The sequence below is a fragment of the Trichomycterus rosablanca genome, chromosome 8 (assembly GCF_030014385.1).
Source record: "Trichomycterus rosablanca isolate fTriRos1 chromosome 8, fTriRos1.hap1, whole genome shotgun sequence".
Classification (NCBI taxonomy): Eukaryota; Metazoa; Chordata; class Actinopteri; order Siluriformes; family Trichomycteridae; genus Trichomycterus; species Trichomycterus rosablanca.
The window spans coordinates 28,490,871-28,508,675 of record NC_085995.1 but is presented as its reverse complement, the minus strand read 5'-3'; the positions used below and the strand labels follow the sequence as shown (position 1 = coordinate 28,508,675).

Here is a 17,805-nt window from a genome sequence, read left to right as displayed (position 1 = left end):
GAATTTGCATCACCCAGAAGTCAGATAAGAATATTCAAAGTTAAACGGTGTTTATCCGTCTTCGTTTTATTACTGAAGCAAAAGCATGGCGATCTTTTAGAATTTGAAAAACGACTCTTCACTCCTACAGTTTATGTGAAGAATCTGACCAAAAAGATCCGATCTGAAGAACCGGTTCAGGAAGCCGACTCGTTTGTAAACAACGCATCTGTAGTATCAGATGTTCATTTGTGCGTGAGTGTACACAGTGAGCGGTGGTGATGACGGCTGTCTCCGGTCAGCGAGCTCTTATTTACGGAGGAAGAGGAGCCCTAGGGTCGGCTTGTGTGCACCATTTTAAATCTAAAGGCTGGGTAAGTAATCCTAAACCTCACACTACTGAAGTAAATAATAATTGAGAGATAATAGATCTCGTTATGTTACTATTTGTACATAGTGTTGATGCAGGTGTTACATGTTGCGTTTTATTCGCTGCGGTCGTGTTTGATTTGTGCTGAACGACAAACACTTGTTGAATGAACACTTGCTGACCAAGTTTACCGCAGATTAACGCATATTTAAGCAAGGGAAACGTGCATTTAACCACCGAGCACTTTATATACATATAACACTTAAAGAGAAAACCCTAACAGTACTCACAGTACACCTGTTTCAAATATCTGCAAATGAAAAGTTTATAAAAACCACACATCGTCCCTGTACAGGTGTGTCATGTAGTATTTTACCAAATGCCAATGACTTACCATTAGACTAATGTGAGGAAGAAACCACCAAGTCACTCGAAAAATGCTTGAGGGTGAACCGAAAGCAGCAGGAATAACAGTTCCTCAGTTCCTTCACCCCAACAAGATGTGCATCTAAAATTTGCACATGCATTAAGACAAGTCAGAACACTTATGTTTACTCTTTGGCGTTAATTACATTTGACATGTTTGGAGAAACAAGGTGTGGCTGACCTATTGCCTCTGGATCCTGTAGGATATTGTTTTGGTCACTGACTAAAAGAATGTAGCAGGTTCTCCTTGTATTTAACAAAGAATGTAGCATACAGGTTCTCCCTTTATTCATGTGGGCTTTCTTACATAGACTTTGTTCCCCTCCTGAAAAATGTCCATCTTGTGCAGTGTCTAGGTTATGTATGCCACACACGACCACCCTGATCAGGATCAGTGACATTAACACTGACATACGGTTTTTAGTCAACAAAATGATGTAAATTTTGGTCGATTACAATGTGCATGTTTGTCAAACTATAACAGAAAAAAAAATGTACATACTGATGATATCAAAAAACTTTGCTGAGCAACTAATACTGTTGTTAAACATCACAATACGCTATAACAATAAAGGACTTGCAGGATGCAACCAACATAAAAGATTGTCACCAAAGCTTTTTTCTGTAGTTTTATTTGGCTCTCTAACAATACAGTAAAATCTAAAACAAAAAGGCAGAAGGATAAAAAATCATAGCTTGATTCTCCTATTGTGTTAGTGCAATAAGAATCCATTGACATAAAGAAGCGTCTGGCAGTTTTGGCAGTCTCTACTCTGGCCAACTTCACTGGTGCCAGGGTGCACAAAGTAATTAGATATATTAAAAAGTTAAATGCATCTAATTGTTATATATATATAGTATGTGTTAACCTCTGTGAAGTGCTTCGTGAATTAAAAACATTCTTTTTTTATCCTTTCTAGTGGGTCGGCACCATTGACATTGCAGCAAATGATGAAGCAGATGCTAATGTGCTTGCGAAGCTTTGTGAGAGTTTTTGTGAGCATGCAGAGCAGGTAAGGAGATGAATAGGACTTAGGGAAGGTAAAAAATGTTGTGTTTAATAGATGTTCGTCACTATGGTTCCGACACCGCTCTAGTGGCAGCCAGTTACAGCAGTTCGTCTTCGTCACAGAGCAACAGTTTAAGAGGTAGCAGGAAATCAAGGGGCATTTAATTTGGGGTGTTCTCTATTTCTTTTCAAATGCTGTAATCATTCAATTTACAGTTCATTTTCTGGACTAGTCAAGTTGTTGTCCTTTGGCCCCCAAAATCGATTAAACGAACCCTGAATAGTTTGTAGTTGGATGTCAGAGCTTTGATTAGGATAAATAGTTGCAGTTCTATAAGAATTAAAGTGGTGTATGTGCAAGAGTATTATCATTCTGAAACTGGAAACCATATGAAACAGGAGTTTGCAACTTCGCATTTTAAGGTGCATCTGTTTTTGTAAAGCCGCCTCATATTTGTTGGCTTGTCCATGCAAAGCAATGACCCAATGATTGCCACTAGATGCTGCCCATACCAGATTTTGACTTGTGATACAGTTTCTTAAAATTATGTTAGAATTTTTAATGACTGGCACACCTGATGTTTAATGACACCTGTTGCTTTGTAATTTAGCTATTTAAAAAAAAAAAAAAAAAAAAAAAAATATATATATATATATTTATATATATATATATATATATAATATTTGAACCTGGATCTCAGTGTTGGTAGGCTAATGTAATAAACTGCTGCACAACCCAAGGCGCATAAACGGATATAAAATTTTTAATTGTTGGAGTTCTGAAACAACCATTTAATGGTAATAAATTATTCAACCAATTCATTCATATTTAACATAATTACAATTTATTTCCCTAATGCATACTCATTGCTATAAACAAGTCAATAAATGCTGCTATCTAGAGAAACGTTAATGGGTCTTAAATAATTAGAGGGATAATTTCCAACAGCTGTTAAAAGTAGCACCTTGTAAACTGTTACTTTTACCCAAAACAAATAACAGTGTTTTATCAATTCCTAAATTTAATTACTTAACACTGATAGAAGGAAAACCACACCTGTCTTTAGCCCATCTGTACCAACGTATTATGCCTTTGCTGCCAAGGAAACCATTTATTTTCCATTTACGTACAGCTGAGGCAATTTCCTCCTACAGCCTCGTATTGACTTTCAATGTGCCATGTCCTCCTTCATCATCTATGCTATTGTGTCTGCCATCGACGTCATCTGCACCCTTATAATGAGTCTGGATGAAGGGCACACAAAGGTGTGTTGTAAATCCAAACAAATACATTTTTCAGTTCTGTTGTTTGCCTAATGAGTTTGTCAACACGTAGTATTGATCTACAAGGAAAATTTTATCTGTAACAGATTGTAATAGGCTTGAAATGGATTGTAATAATACTGATAATAAATAAGTGCAAATAAACTGCCCTACCTTAATTATCACAATAAGTTAATAAAATCCAAACTTTGGTAAAAATGTATTGGTGACTCCAAAATGTCTGCAAATCCTCCAAAGAACACCGTATATCCTTAGTGTTTACACATTAACCCCCTAGGGATCATAATCTTAATCAAATGTCATAGTCTGTATGTGGAGCCTGGATGGGTCTAATCAGATGTGTTTTGCTTTAGGTGACGTCAGATGTGGCGAAGCTGCTGGGAGATCAGAAGGTGGATGCCATTATCTGTGTGGCCGGCGGATGGGCTGGTGGAAACTGTGCCTCCAAAGGTCATAATTCCATATAAGAGAAATATTATTTGGGGAAAAAAAGGTGTACAGTACAATGAAAATCTTTTTTCGTGTATCCCAGTGAATTGTACCAGCCATTATATGGCGCCCCTGGAGTAGCGAGGGTTAAGGGTCTTGCTCAGGGGGCCCAACAGTGGCTGAATGGCAGAGCTGAGATTGAACTCTCAACCTTTCGACTGATATATTTATCAATTCCAGTACAATTCTAGGAAACTACTTGGTCAATGGTGCATCAATTGCTATTTTTATTATTTATTTGAACATTTAAACTTGGTGCTCATGTGGTGCTGTGGTAAATTGGGCTAGCCCACTACCATTCAGGATTCAGGATTTCTATATCCAGAGGTGCTATCGGCTAGTTGGCCATTTACATACAGGCATGACTGGCTCTGTCTGAGGTGGGGAATGGCCACCCAATGATGAATTGGCACCTGTGGTGTGTAACTGCATTGTGAACCGCAATCCCAACCAGAAAAAAAGCGATGGTGACTATTTGAAAACAAAATGTTTAAACTCTGCAGTATATCTACACACACTATATGGCCAAAAGTATCCAGACACCTCCAATGAGCTTCTTGGTGACCCCATTCCAAAACAATGGGCATTATTATGGTGGTATTGCCAACCTCTTTGTAATGACAGGCTTGGTACTTTTAGGAAGGCTTTTCTCAAGATTTCAGAGAGTGTAGAGAGAACACTAGAGAGTTAAAAGAACACTTGTGAGGTCAGGTCATGTTGAGCAAAAAGGGCAAATCATCCCCATAGTTTTCAACAGGGTTAAGGTCATGGCTCTGTAGAGTTTCTCAATATCTTGTCAAACCGTGTCTTTATTGATTTTGCTCTGTGCACAGGGGGACGGTCATACTGAAAGAAAATGAAACTGCCCCTCCCAAACTGTAGCCACATATTTGAAGGCATATACTGATTTAAAACATGTGTGTACAAAATGAGTAATATTAGTAATATTAGTATGATGTAAAAGCAGCGGTGCATCAGTGCAACTGCAAGCAGCTCAACCAACAAAATTTTTTGCTGATGGCATTAAAAAGTTGGTATGACGCTGGGGAAAATGCATCGGAAGGTGAATGTAGAAAAGTGTTGTAATTTGTTTTTGAAACTCTTAATAAATAGAGTTAAAAAAGTGTGGACACTTTTTGAAGAACCCTCGTATATCCCTTCATATTATTAACAGCTCTGTTTCTTTTTGCAGAAGTATTTAAGAGCAGTGATTTGATGTGGAAACAGAGTGTCTGGACCTCTACCATTTCTAGTTATCTGGCCTCTCAGCACCTGAAACCTGGAGGTCTGCTTACTCTGACTGGAGCCAAAGCTTCACTCACTGCCACTCCAGGTACCTACACATTATAATTAATGACTTAGTACACTATATGGTCAAAAAAATGTGACCTGCCACACTCATTGTTGTCAAGTTTATAAAATTGATTTTATAACAACTTCATGGAAATTCCAATGCTTACTGTTGTATGTCCTCAAACCTTTTTTCACATAGTTTGGCTATAAAGTTCCCTTAAGTCTTGTCATGTGTTCCTAAATCTTCCAAAGATGCAGATTAAAGCAGACATTGTGCGATGGTCTGGGCTCTAGAGCCTATTCAGCGTCCACCCCTTCCCCTTCCTGTCAAAGCACTGCATAGAGGCGTGCATCTTACTCAGAACCCCCAATTATGCACCCTAGCCAAAACCTAACAATCATACGCGATCATAATTAAGTTAGTATAACAGGCTTTACTGTGGTGTAGTGTGCTGACAATGTTTGATGTGTGAGTGCATTTTGTCCCTTTGGGGATTTTATTATCAATGGAAAAGTGTGCTTCTCTACACACGTGATCATTTCTCTGCTGTGATCATTTGTGTACAGTTTATTTATTTCTTTATAAACTCAGCAAAGATGCTCGGTTACACTAGCAATCGGTTAGTCAAAATGTCCAGGATGTAAAGCAGCTTGAAGTGTAAAGCAGCTTGAAACACTACTCGTGTAACTGAGTTTGGACTCCCAACCGATTCTGTGGGCGCAGAGGATGGTGTGTCAAAACACGGACGAGAATATTCATCTTTGAGAGTGAGCTATTAAGGTGGAATGACTGTGTTTTGTATCTTTTTTTGATTCTATAATTCAATTTATAAGTGTTATTTAATATATATTATATTATATCATATACATCAATCCTCCTTATTAGCCAACTCCGGTTTAGGTATTAACCATACCTCAAACTCAAACCCTCATCAGCACATGGCATCTCAGTATGCATTGCATTTAAAAGTCCTACCCATCAGCACACTGCAAAACATGTGCCCAACACAAACCCCTCATACAGAACGCTGCCCTGAATTGGCTTCTCTGATTGGGTGTACAGCTGGGAGGATACATGACTCAGCGTTTTAGGAGAGCACACATGGACTTCAGTCTTCAAATTCAGAGGCTGGCTGTCTGTGCTCTTTGTCTAACAGCTACACAGTAATGACAGACAGGAAATGCCCTTCAGCGTTGAGAGCTGCTTTAATAGGACATGATGGACATCTTTATTTTATTGGTAAACTGAAAAAGAGAGGGTATAGCTGTAGTGTTAATACACTAGTTTTTTTGTTGACTGTGGATGATGATGATGATCAGTTTAATTTATTTAATGATTTTTGCAACTGCTCTGGCTAAATGACTGGACAAAAAAACTTTAACAAATTTGAGTTTAATATATATATTCTGAAAATATACAATAAGGAGATCATGCAAACTCCACACAGAAAGGACCCAGGCCGAGCAACCTGGGAATCAGACCCAGGACCATTTTGCAGCAAGGCGACAGTGCTACCCACCCAGCCATCATGCCGCTGTAGAGAATTTTTCAATCAATTAAAGTTGCTGTATGTTTATTTTGACCCAGCAGATTTTGTCACATTTAAGAAAAAAGCCACAGTAAACTTAAAATGGTAAATATACCATGTTTTAATACACATCAACACTAAAAAGCAGCTTCAGTCTTAAAAAGTAAAATAAATTCTATGAGACGGTGGTCTTTAATCCAGACCTCAAATCCAGATCTTGATCTTATGGTGATTTAAGCCAAAACCCAAGCTGTAGAGCATGTGAGCACATTGTGACCCATTTTCATCCCCAACTTAACCTCAAGGTGCTTCTGTAGCTCTCCACAAACGAGCAGAAATTCCACACTTTAACAGTGGGGAGCTGCTACACCACCCCTCTTTCTCATTGGCTTAGTGTTTAAAAGCAACTGTATATGCCTGTTACTCATATTGGGGTTTAACTAACATTCCTTTTCTTTAAAGAAGAGCCTACCCCCTCGTAAAGTTGGATGATGTTTGCTATTGATTCCAGATGCAAAAACACACTAAACATGCAGAATGGGATGAGAAGCCGGATCTGTAAAAAGGAGAGAGAACATTGAACTAAAGGTCTTCGGGTAGTTAAGAAGTTAAAAATCACAATCCAAAGTTCAGATTTAATCTCTTATCACTGTTTATTGCACAGAGATTATGCCACTCCAGAGCTCTACAGTACACAAACCAATGATACTGTGTTTGCTAATGTGTCTAAATTTCACCTTTTTAATTATTTGTGACACATAAGTATTTTGATCATAGCAATAACACTAAATATACTGTTTTAAATTCCAATTTGGCCTCATTTAAGGGACACATTTTTTGTCTCATATATAACAAAAACAGTAACCTGTAAACTGTAAACAGCAAAATTACATCGAATCTGACTTTCGACTGATTTTAATATGGTAATAAATATAATAAAGATAGTTTTGGGATTGTGATGTGTACTCAGTCTTGTTTAAAATATATTAGAATTCTGAGTAGTAATGGACAGTTGGACAAATTCTGTACAGTAATGGACAGAGAACAATGTTAGTAGCATCACACTGTGTGGTAGAATAACAGAATAAAAGAAATCATTATTCATAATCATTTTATCATAAACTTTAATTTCACATTTCTTGTCCTAACTTGCAGTATATTTTTCGGTGAGTTTTTAACTAAACTCAACTAAAATATACTCTCGGCCTCTTTTTATTCTATGTATTTACCTAGAAAAACCTCAATGTAATAATATTACACTAACACACTTTTTATTATTGGCAAGACAGACATGATTGTCTGTATCTGGGAGGAGGGGTGCCAAAGCCTTGCAACAGATTGGCGCCCTCTTTTCACTGTTTTCTGACTAAACCAAACCCACCCAACCCTAACCAGGATAAAGTGGTTGATGAAACTGAAATAAAAAAAAAGAAAAATTTTACAATTTTGTTTGCTAGGTGCTGTATCTTTAATTTAGATCTTTCATTTCCTTTGGGATCAATAACTATCTATCTATCTATATAGGAGATTTGTAACACAGCCACAGACAAAAGTGTCTTCATATTCCAGTCCTGTTTCTTCCTGTATGGTGAATGGCGTGTTCTTCATGAGTCAGTGTATGTTTCCTTAACATACTCTAGTTTTTGCCGCTCAGGTGGTGAAATATGCTAGCACACCAAAGCTGGGATTTTGAATACATAGTATCGAATCTCAGCTCTGCCATCCGGCTGGGCTGGGCACTACATAAACAACGATCGGCTGTTGTTCATAGAGTGGGACAAGCCGATCCAGGGTTCCTCATAACTGGTGCAATTACTACCTCTGCTGGCTGATTGATGGCGCCTGCGCAGAGTTGAGGAATAATGCTGATCAGGGTGTGGCTCTCCATGCACAAAGCTGATCCACATATGAACTCGTGCAGGTGAAAAGATGCAGTCGGTACTGCACACGTGTCAGAGGGGGTGTGGATCAGTTGCGAAGCTCCAGGGTAATTAGATACGACTAGATTAGGGGAGAAAATCGGGGGAAAATATTGGAGAAAAAGAGAGGGGAAAAAAGCGTCAGTAGGTGGACTGGCAACTCAGGCCATTTAGACCTAGGTGTATATAATGGCGTATATATATGTAAACTATTGAGGTGCTCTTACCCCCACTATGAAATTCTTAAAGAAGTTAAATGAATAAATAAATTCTAACAGTCACATGTTTTTCCCTTGTTTATGAAAATCTTTCTTCATCGTTCTGTCTCTATATTTCTGTAGGTATGATGGGTTATGGCATGGCAAAAGCCGCAGTGCACCAGCTCTGTGAGAGCCTTGCCGGAGAGAATAGCGGACTTCCTGCAGGCGCTGTAGCCGTGGCCATCCTCCCGTAAGAGTTCTTCCTCAATCCATCCATCTTTTATTAGCTTTAGTCGGCTTACACCCCCCCCCCCCCTCCTTACCTGAACTACACATCTGTTTATCATTGCCTGGATGACTCTGCATTTTTCTCAGAGGCAGTGTAGGCAGGGGGCAACATGAAAAATGAGATACAGCCAATGAAATGTGAATGCAGGCTGCTCTCTTCTAGATTTATTGGGTGTAGTAGCAAAAATTGTTTTATACTGTGTTAATTATGAAAAAACACTATTATACACTATTTTTTTCTTACAATGCCACTAAGGTGAAGTCAAAATCAGATGTTACCATGCACTCACACCCACAGTAGCATCTCACAATACTGAGCTGACCAAGTATAACACCAGGAAATAAAGTTAGTGACGCAAAGTGAGCAGCATCTGGATGATCCAGATGATTATGTGCTTTATTATTATTATTTATGAGGATTTAAACCTCATGTTTTAAACACTTTGGTTACATTCATGACAGAAACGGTAGTTACTCGTTACACAAGATTCATCAGTTCACAAGTTAAATGTCAAACACAGTCGTGGACAATTTTGTATCTTCAATTCATCTCACTTGCATGTCTCTGGACTGTGGGAGGAAACCGGAGCTCCCGGAGGAAACCAACATCAGACACGGGGAGAACGTGCAAGCCCCACCTGGGGGTCAAACTCAAGACTTTCTTGCTGTGAGGCAACAGTGCTAGCCACTGTGCCACCCCCTGATGACGTGCTGGTTTGTTGTTTGGTGGATTATTGCCTTGGGGGTGTCTACTTATCTTTCTAAATAACTATTATAATATCTTTCAGGGTCATTTTGGATACACCGATGAACAGAAAATTCATGTCTAATGCTGATTTCAGCAGCTGGACACCACTGGAATATGTGTCTGAGTGAGTATACAGACCAAAACATCCTATTAGAAAATGTTATAATGCTGTGTCACTATGAATGTAGTATATTTACTCATGGATTCACGTGACACGATAGCTGTATACAGTATATACACTGGCAGAAGTTATAAATAAAATTACCGGTTGAGGCCAGATGATGGCAGTAGTGTTCCTTCAAAAAGAGGACTCACGTTGAGTTAAATATCCAGGCTGAAATTAACAGTGATCTTACAAAACACAAATTACATTCAGATCAACTTAAAATATTCAAGTATTAAATACACCACTAATGGCTTTTGCAACAGTAACCCTATTAACTGGCTACTGATTGTATACATACCATATACAGTACAGTAGTACATAAAACATTAGTATAAAATCAGATCTACCAAGATAGTAATTAATAAAGCAATTGTAGAATTTGTTTGCATGAAATTCTTACCTGTACTGTATAGCAACATACTAACACTATTTGAAATAAAACAAAAATCTGTTATATGATCATTTTTATTTATTGACCTTTTTAAAAAAAAAAAAAAAAAAAAAAATTAAAAAAAAAAAGCACAAAGACAAGATTTACAGTGTTTTCACTGACTTAATTGTATTTTGTAAAAAAAAAAAAAATAATAATAAAGTTAGGACAGATGAATGCCTGCCACTGTGGTACATCACTTTTTGTTCCTCCGATTTTTTCCCCCTTAATCTAGCCGTATCCAATTACCCTGATTGCGTTACGCTTCACCTCTACTGATACAACCCTCCACTGCTGACTGAGGAGCTTCGCAACTGACACACGCCCCCTCCGACACGTGTGCAGTACCGACTGCATCTTTTCACCTGCACAAGGCGAGTTTATAGGCGAGCCACACCCTGATCAGCATTATTCCCCAACTCTGCGCAGACGCCATCAATCAGCCAGCAGAGGTCGTAATTGCACCAACTATGAGGAACCCTGGACCGGCTTGTCCTACCCTGAACAACAGCCAATCGTTGTTCATGTGGCCGCCCAGCCCAGCCGGATGGCAGAGCTGAGATTCGATACAATGTATTCGAAATCCCAGCTTTAGTGTGCTAGCGTATTTAACTGCTGCGCCACCTGAGCGGCTACATCACCTTTACTATTTATTTATTAGGATTTTAACAACATGTGGGAGGAAACCGAAGCTCCCGGAGGAAAACCACACAGACACGGGGACAACATGCAAACTCCATACAGAAAAGACCCGGACCACCCCACCTGGGGATCGAACCCAGGACCTTCTTGCTTTGAGGCAACAGTGCTACCCACTAAGCCAACAAGTGGAATTGTTTTTGCAAGTAGAATTGTTCCTGTTTTTTCTTAAAACAATACTTCAGCTGCTCAACAGGCTGTGGTTGGCATTTTCTGACTCTCTTCATGAAGCAGAATGTGGACTGATCCAACCCCAGAACACGTTTTCACCGTCTTTTGCACTATCGTAGATGAGCTTTGACCCAGATAACTCGGCGGCATTTCTGCATAGAATTGATATACGGCTTTCTCTTTGCGTCTCAGAGTTTCAGATTGCATTCATGTCAGGGATTTTCTGGAGTGCTTCCGAGCCCACGTGCCTATATTTTTCACACTAGAATGATGATTTATTATGCAATGCCACATTGACAAGGTCAAGCACATTCAACAGTGGTTTCTGGCTTTGTCCTGTGTGGACTGAGAATCTTTCTACTGTAGATTCCCTGAATCTATGCACAGTATTATGTATGGTATTTGGACCCTCACCTTTAACCAATTTCCCTGCTTACTTACCTAATTGTGAAATTTTTCAAAAAGATAGTGTTTTTCCCAATTTTCCTCCCAGTCTACTAGCCAATTATCCGATCGCATTTCACTTCCTCTACTGCTTCTGACCTCCACTCTTGACCGAGGAGGGCCACACCAACACACATCCCATCTAATATGTGTGCTGCTTCTTTTTGACCGCTTCTTTCTCACCAGCATGAGTCGCGCTCATATGGAGATCCGTATCGCGCATGGAGAGTCATGCACCAATCTCCGTTATCCCCCCCAAATTTGATTAAGGAGTTGTAATAAACTTATTCATGATTACAGAGAGAGATTGATTTCAGTTATTGTTTGCAAATGGTGTGTTTCTAAATATTAGTTTGAGAGCACTAAAGTTTTTTTCACTCAAGTTCATTTCTAGAGTTCTGTGTATTTTTTTGTTTGTTTTTCCAAAAGTTATTTTCTGTGGCGCTCAGGTGGCGCAGCGGTAAAAACACACGCTGTTCATACATCGTATCGAATCTTGGCTCTGCCTACTGGCTGAGCGGCCACATGAACAACGATTGGCCTGTTGTTCAGATGGGGGCGGGTTTAAGCCAGATGGGGACTCTTTCAGACTAGTGCGATTACGACCTCTGCTGGCTGGTTGGTGGCGCCTGCACAAAGGAGTGCGTGGTCAAGTGTAGGTCAAGTGTACACTCGTCAAGTGTAGGTGATAAGATGTTCGATTGCTGTGCACGTTTTGGAGGGGGCGTGGAGCAGCCTCGTCCTCCCCAATCAGGAGCAGGGACCAGCATTAGTGAGAGGATGATTGACGGGCAGAAATTGGATGCAAGTGGGAGAAAAAGGGGGGGGGAAAGTTTTTCTGTGGATTGCAAACATACTGCATACAAGTTTATTATTGGATTTAGTTCTGAGGTCATTAATAGCACTAGTTTGCACCCATTTGAGCCACAGGTACTACAATGGGACAATTAGAGAAGGTCAGCACAGATCATAGATGAGACATTTCTAAGTAATTTAAGACTATAAGACCATTTGTACCAGCAATTGACTGTAAGTACATGAAAAAACCACATGTGGTGTTGCTGTCCACAATAAAATAAGCTTTACATGACTACAGACTTGAAGGCTGAAGTGTAAAATGGAAGCCTCGGCTTTTTCGTCTGTAATTAGCAACATACTTGAGTAAATATTTGAGGTGGCAGTTTTGGAGTAGAGGCTTCTTTTTATGCACAGCAACCTTTAAGCACATGCTGTTGTAAAGTTTACAAACATGATAAAGAATGCCATTTTGTAATGGTCTCTTTTACAAATAAGTTTACATTTTTATTTAGTTTACAGTTTAGTCACTGGAAAAAACAGTTGTGAAAACGTATCACAGTATAAAGCCATGGCAAATGCTCCCTAGAAGTGTCATTTTTAAATGCCCTTTGAGGTATCATTATCAGTATCATTATTTGAATAATAGATATTAAGAATAAGGCTAAAGAATCAGTTCAATCAGAAAATTAATAACCAACAACCAACTAGCTCTCTAGAAGTGTATGATTACATGGCAATTATTTAAAGTGTAGGTCTCTAATGGTTAATACAGACATTCTTGCATTTAGATGATATCTACTTTCTAGAATTGTCCATGTAGTTTTCAACTCCTCTTAATATTGAATATCTTATGTTAGTCTTTCCCTACCTTATTCACCCCACCCTATCTGTACCACCCTATTTTTATTATCCTGCTCTCCTTATATTATTGTAACAACATTCTCTTTCTGTCTTCATTCCAGACTGTTCTTCAGCTGGGCCACTGGGTCAGGACGGCCAGCTTCAGGCAGTCTGATCCAGCTGGTGACGTCAGGAGGAAAAACAGAGGCCATGCCGGTTCACTGAAGACCCAGAGACCAGGAAAAGAAAATAAAGATGATTCAGAGAAAACTAATATTAAGCATTCCGTTGTACTACTTGAAGGAAAATGAAGGCTTAAAAATACAGACGTGAAGAAAAAAGGATCAATCTCTTTTCTTGTACATGCAGACACTCAATGTTATTTTAAGATTTATACTCTTTTTATGTACTTCATGTTTTTTGGGCAGGAATCTTTGAATATTCTTCAATGATGCTCGACCATAAACTAATAAAACGAATCGTCTGCCAGCAGTGATTTTGGCAATTAGGTAAAGGACATTGAATTCTGCTGAGGAGAAATAAGAACTCAGCAGAGCTAGATTTATTTTCCCTTTTATAATATGCTTGGTTATAGCACAACAACAGGACAAGATCTACTGGGACATTCTGCAATAATTTTTTTTAAATAAGCAGACCCTGTTTGTACAAAGTTGAATTAAGTCAAAAAATAAAGTACGATGCGGCCAGGTGGTGCAGGGGGATATTTCGTTAGCACACCAGCGCCGAGATCTGAACTCTTCGGTTCGAAACTCGGCATTGCCACCGGTTGGCTGGGCGTAATTGGCAATGCCTGCATGAAGGGATGACCGGAATATGTGGGCGGGGTCTTCAAACACTGTGTAAGGGGGGGGACTCAAAAAGGAGGTAGTAGGCGCCCAGGTGATGCAGCGGGATTTTCCGCTAGCACATCAGCACCAAGTTTCTGAACTCCTCGGTGTTGCCTCCGGTCAGCTGGGCGCCATCTGGTGGGCATAATTGGCAGTGCCTGCAGCAGCTACTAATTGGCCACCGTATCTGCAGGGTGGGGGCCGGACTATGTGTGGGTGGGTGGGTCTTCATACACTGTGTAAGGACCCTGATTGGCGGAAGAGACGCCTGTGCAGAGTTCAGGGGCGAGAAGAGGAGGGCTGTGCACGTGTCGGAGGAGGCGCGTACAGCGACGTGCTCTCCTTGGATGCAATCTGGTATCTCTCAGCAGCGGAAGATGAAATTGAGTGCGCTAGATCGGGAGGAAAATGGGAAGCATTTAAAAAAATAAATAATAAAAAAAAAGGAGGTAGTAAAATAGGCGGGAATGGCAAACAAAAGAGACGCTGAAAATGGCGTGCTCAAACAAAGGGAGTCAATAGTAAATAGCCAAACACAAAACTATCCTCAGCCTTAGGGCTGGAAACACTCCTTTAACTAAAATGTTTGTTTTTTGAGAAATAAACTTAGACAGGGAGCTGAACCTTTTATGTTCAGCTCATACTCTTCACACCGATTTTCTAAGTTTATACCTCAGTTAATCTGTCTATTTTTCTTTGTTTCAGCTTTCTGTTCTTTTTCTCTCTTTTCTTTCACTGGTTTTTTGTAACTTTCTTTTCTTTTCTTTTCATCGTTTTGGTAATTACCATACCGTCTGCCCCTCTACAAAGGTGCAGCACTGAGCCATGGTTTCAGTGAGCTTTTTATGCAGAGCCCTGCAGGTGTGTCTGATTAGCAGTAATCAGTGCTAGGGCTTCTGGGAAATGGAATTCTGAGAGCTGCTCCCAGCTGCTCTCTTACTGTGCCGCCCAGTCCCACCCTGCTGGTGACCGGTGGTGTGGTCAATTGGCATGACTTATTATTTCAGGTAATATCTTCTTCTTCTTCTTTCGGCTTTTTCCCTTTTTCAGGGGTCGCCACAGCGAGTCATCCTCATGATCGCTCATTGATTTGAATTTTTACGCCGGATGCCCTTCCTGACACACAACCCTCCCTAATTTATCCGGGCTTGGGACCGGCACTACAATGCACTAGTGCATCTAGCGGCTAGGTATCTATAGGACAATTCAGTGTTTCCAATTAACCTGGTGGCATGTTTTTTTGGACTGTGGGAGGAAACCGGAGTACCCGGAGGAAACCCACGCGGACACGGGGAGAACATGCTAACTCCGCACAGAAAGGACCCGGACCGCCCCACCTGGGGATTGAACCCAGGACCTTCTTGTTGTGAGGCGACAGTGCTACCCACTAAGCCACCGTGCCGCCCATTATTTCAGGTAATATAAAGTTGTGTAAATATAAAATTAATTTAAATTAGCTCTTTCTATAGTTACTGACGTATACAAAATGAGAACACTTGCATGCAGAGTAAATAATGAGCTAGAACAATGCTTCATTCACACATTAATCAAAAAGTAATACACAGGGCGCTCAGATGGCGCAGCGGTAAAACACGCTAGCGCACCAGAGCTGAGATTTCGAACACATTGTTTTAAAACTCAGCTCTGCCATCCGACTGGGCTGGGTGGCTACATGAACAACGATCGGCTGTTGTTCATACAGGGTGGGAAGCCGGACCAGGGCTTCTCATAATTGATGCAATTACTACCTCTGCTGGCTGATTGTAGACGCCTGCGCCGAGTCGAGGAATAATGCTGATCAGGGTGTGGCTTTGTCTCTGACTTTACATCTACAAGGTGGACCAACTAGGTAGGAGTGTCTTATAGAGTGAACAGTGAGTGGACACGGTATCTGCTGTGTCTGATCCACTCATACTAGCACAATACACACTAACACACCACCACCATGTCATTGTCACTGCAGTGCTGAGAATGATCCACCACCTAAATAATACCTGCTCTGACGTGGTCCTGTGGTGGTCCTGATCATTGATGAACAGGGTGAAAGCAGGCTAAAAAGGTATGTAGAGAAACATATGGACTACAGTCAGTAATTGTAGAACTACAAAGTGTTTCTGGTAAGTGGAGCTGATAAAATGGACAGTGAGTGTAGAAACAAGGAGGTGATTTTAATGTTATGGCTGATCAGTGTATGTTAATTTTACCACTTTATTCAGCTTTCCTAGTTCATGTCATTGTGCAGATTAATACACACTACTCACTTCAATACCCATCAGCTTACAGACAGTCAAGAATGGCCACTGTAACAAGATGGGGAAGACAGCACTGGCATTTCTGAGCAGAGCCTGTTCAGCTTTTGGTCATGGATGAACGATTACATAAACAACACTTAAACCTGTCACCTTCAGAAGAGGGGGCAGATGTTTTTTTCTAGTGCCATAAGAAAGGCACGTAGGTAGGTTTAATTAATAATAATTTAAAAAAAATAATAATTGGCTTTATGTTCTTTTTTTTATAATTTGCAATGGCCTTTTATTTATGGGCAATTTAACTATATTCAAGTTCAAATAATTATAGTGCACTCTAATATGACTTTAATGTAAATTCTGGTATTATTTAATACATCAATGAATGTTAAACTAGCAGGGTCATAATGCTAGTGTTTAACACAACTAAGTTTAAGTTAGAGGCTAGCTAACAACAAACACATACAAACTTTAACATGTTTAAACCCTAAATTAATGCCTAACATGACAACGACCCAAAACATTCCAGTAAATCCACCAAGGAATGGCTTAAAAGAAAGAAATAGACAGTTCTGGAATGGCCAAGTCAAAGCCCGGATCTTAATCCTATTGAGATGCAGTGCATGCAAGAATCCCTTCGAACCTCACACAGCTGAAGAAATTCTGCATGGAGGAGTGGAAAAAACTTTCTCCCAGTCGATGTCAGAGAAGGTAGATGGTTATAGGATATGTCTAATTAAGGTTATTTCAGCCAAAGGAGGAAATACCAGCTGTTAGGGCATAGGGTGTTCTAACTTTTTCCTCACAATAAATTTCCATTTTTGTTTATTACATTTTACAACTTGTGTTTAAAAGTATTTTTTTAGTTTTATTTGTTTAGTTATATAAGCTCCATCTCTCAGTACTGTTCAAATAAAGTTCAAATGTCCATATGTGTAAATATGTTCAAAAAGACAAAGTTTCTCATTGGGTGTCCTAACTTTTTCACATGACTGTACATTCAAGACAAGGCTTCAAAGAAGCAGTAAATACTAATACTAAGATTTTGTTGAGCCTTACTATATTTCTGGTTTTAAATTTATAAACACTTGCAAGTAAAATTAAAGCATGGATTTGTTGAACAGCAACAAGTAACTGGATGTCCTAGGAAAGCTGTTAATGCCATTACTGGTTGTTAAGTATATCTATTGTTGTAAATGTAAAAATATAATAAATAAGTTTATCAGCACTGTAGATGTGGCATTACACCACTGTTCAATGCTAATTTCAGTGTTCCTCAGTTAGCTAACAAACGTCAAAGGTGCTATTTACACTGATCAGCCATAACATTAAAACCACCTCCTTGTTTCTACACTCACTGTCCATTTTATCAGCTCCACTTACCATATAGAAGCACTTTGTAGTTCTACAATTACTGACTGTAGTCCATCTATTTCTCTACATGCTTTTTTAGCTGGTATCACCTTGTTCTTCAATGGTCAGGACCACCACAGAGCAGGTATTATTTGGGTGGTGGATCATTCTCAGCACTGCAGTGACAATGACATGGTGGTGGTGTGTTAGTGTGTGTTGTGCTGGTATGAGTGAATCAGACACAGCAATGCTGATGGAGGTTTTAATTACTGTGTC

The 17,805-nt window shown here is 39.7% G+C and overlaps 1 protein-coding gene across 1 annotated transcript; it reads left to right on the top strand.

Annotated features, from left to right (window-relative positions):
• Positions 1 to 221: 221 nt before the first annotated feature.
• On the top strand, positions 222 to 13,356 carry qdpra (quinoid dihydropteridine reductase a). The gene is made up of 7 exons (XM_063000646.1): positions 222 to 353; positions 1,696 to 1,788; positions 3,422 to 3,518; positions 4,750 to 4,890; positions 8,640 to 8,748; positions 9,575 to 9,658; positions 13,205 to 13,356. Exons 1-7 carry the CDS (start codon positions 261 to 263, stop codon positions 13,305 to 13,307), a joined length of 720 nt encoding a protein of 239 aa, XP_062856716.1. The 5' UTR covers positions 222 to 260; the 3' UTR covers positions 13,308 to 13,356.
• Positions 13,357 to 17,805: the final 4,449 nt, after the last annotated feature.

Bases quoted from the DNA above. Each gene is read 5' to 3' on its own strand.
- qdpra (XM_063000646.1), top strand. From the start codon at position 261: ATGACGGCTGTCTCCGGTCAGCGAGCTCTTATTTACGGAGGAAGAGGA. The intron at 4,891-8,639 runs GTACCTACACAT...ATATTTCTGTAG, and splicing joins TTCACTCACTGCCACTCCAG to GTATGATGGGTTATGGCATG. The intron at 9,659-13,204 runs GTGAGTATACAG...TCTTCATTCCAG, and splicing joins CCACTGGAATATGTGTCTGA to ACTGTTCTTCAGCTGGGCCA.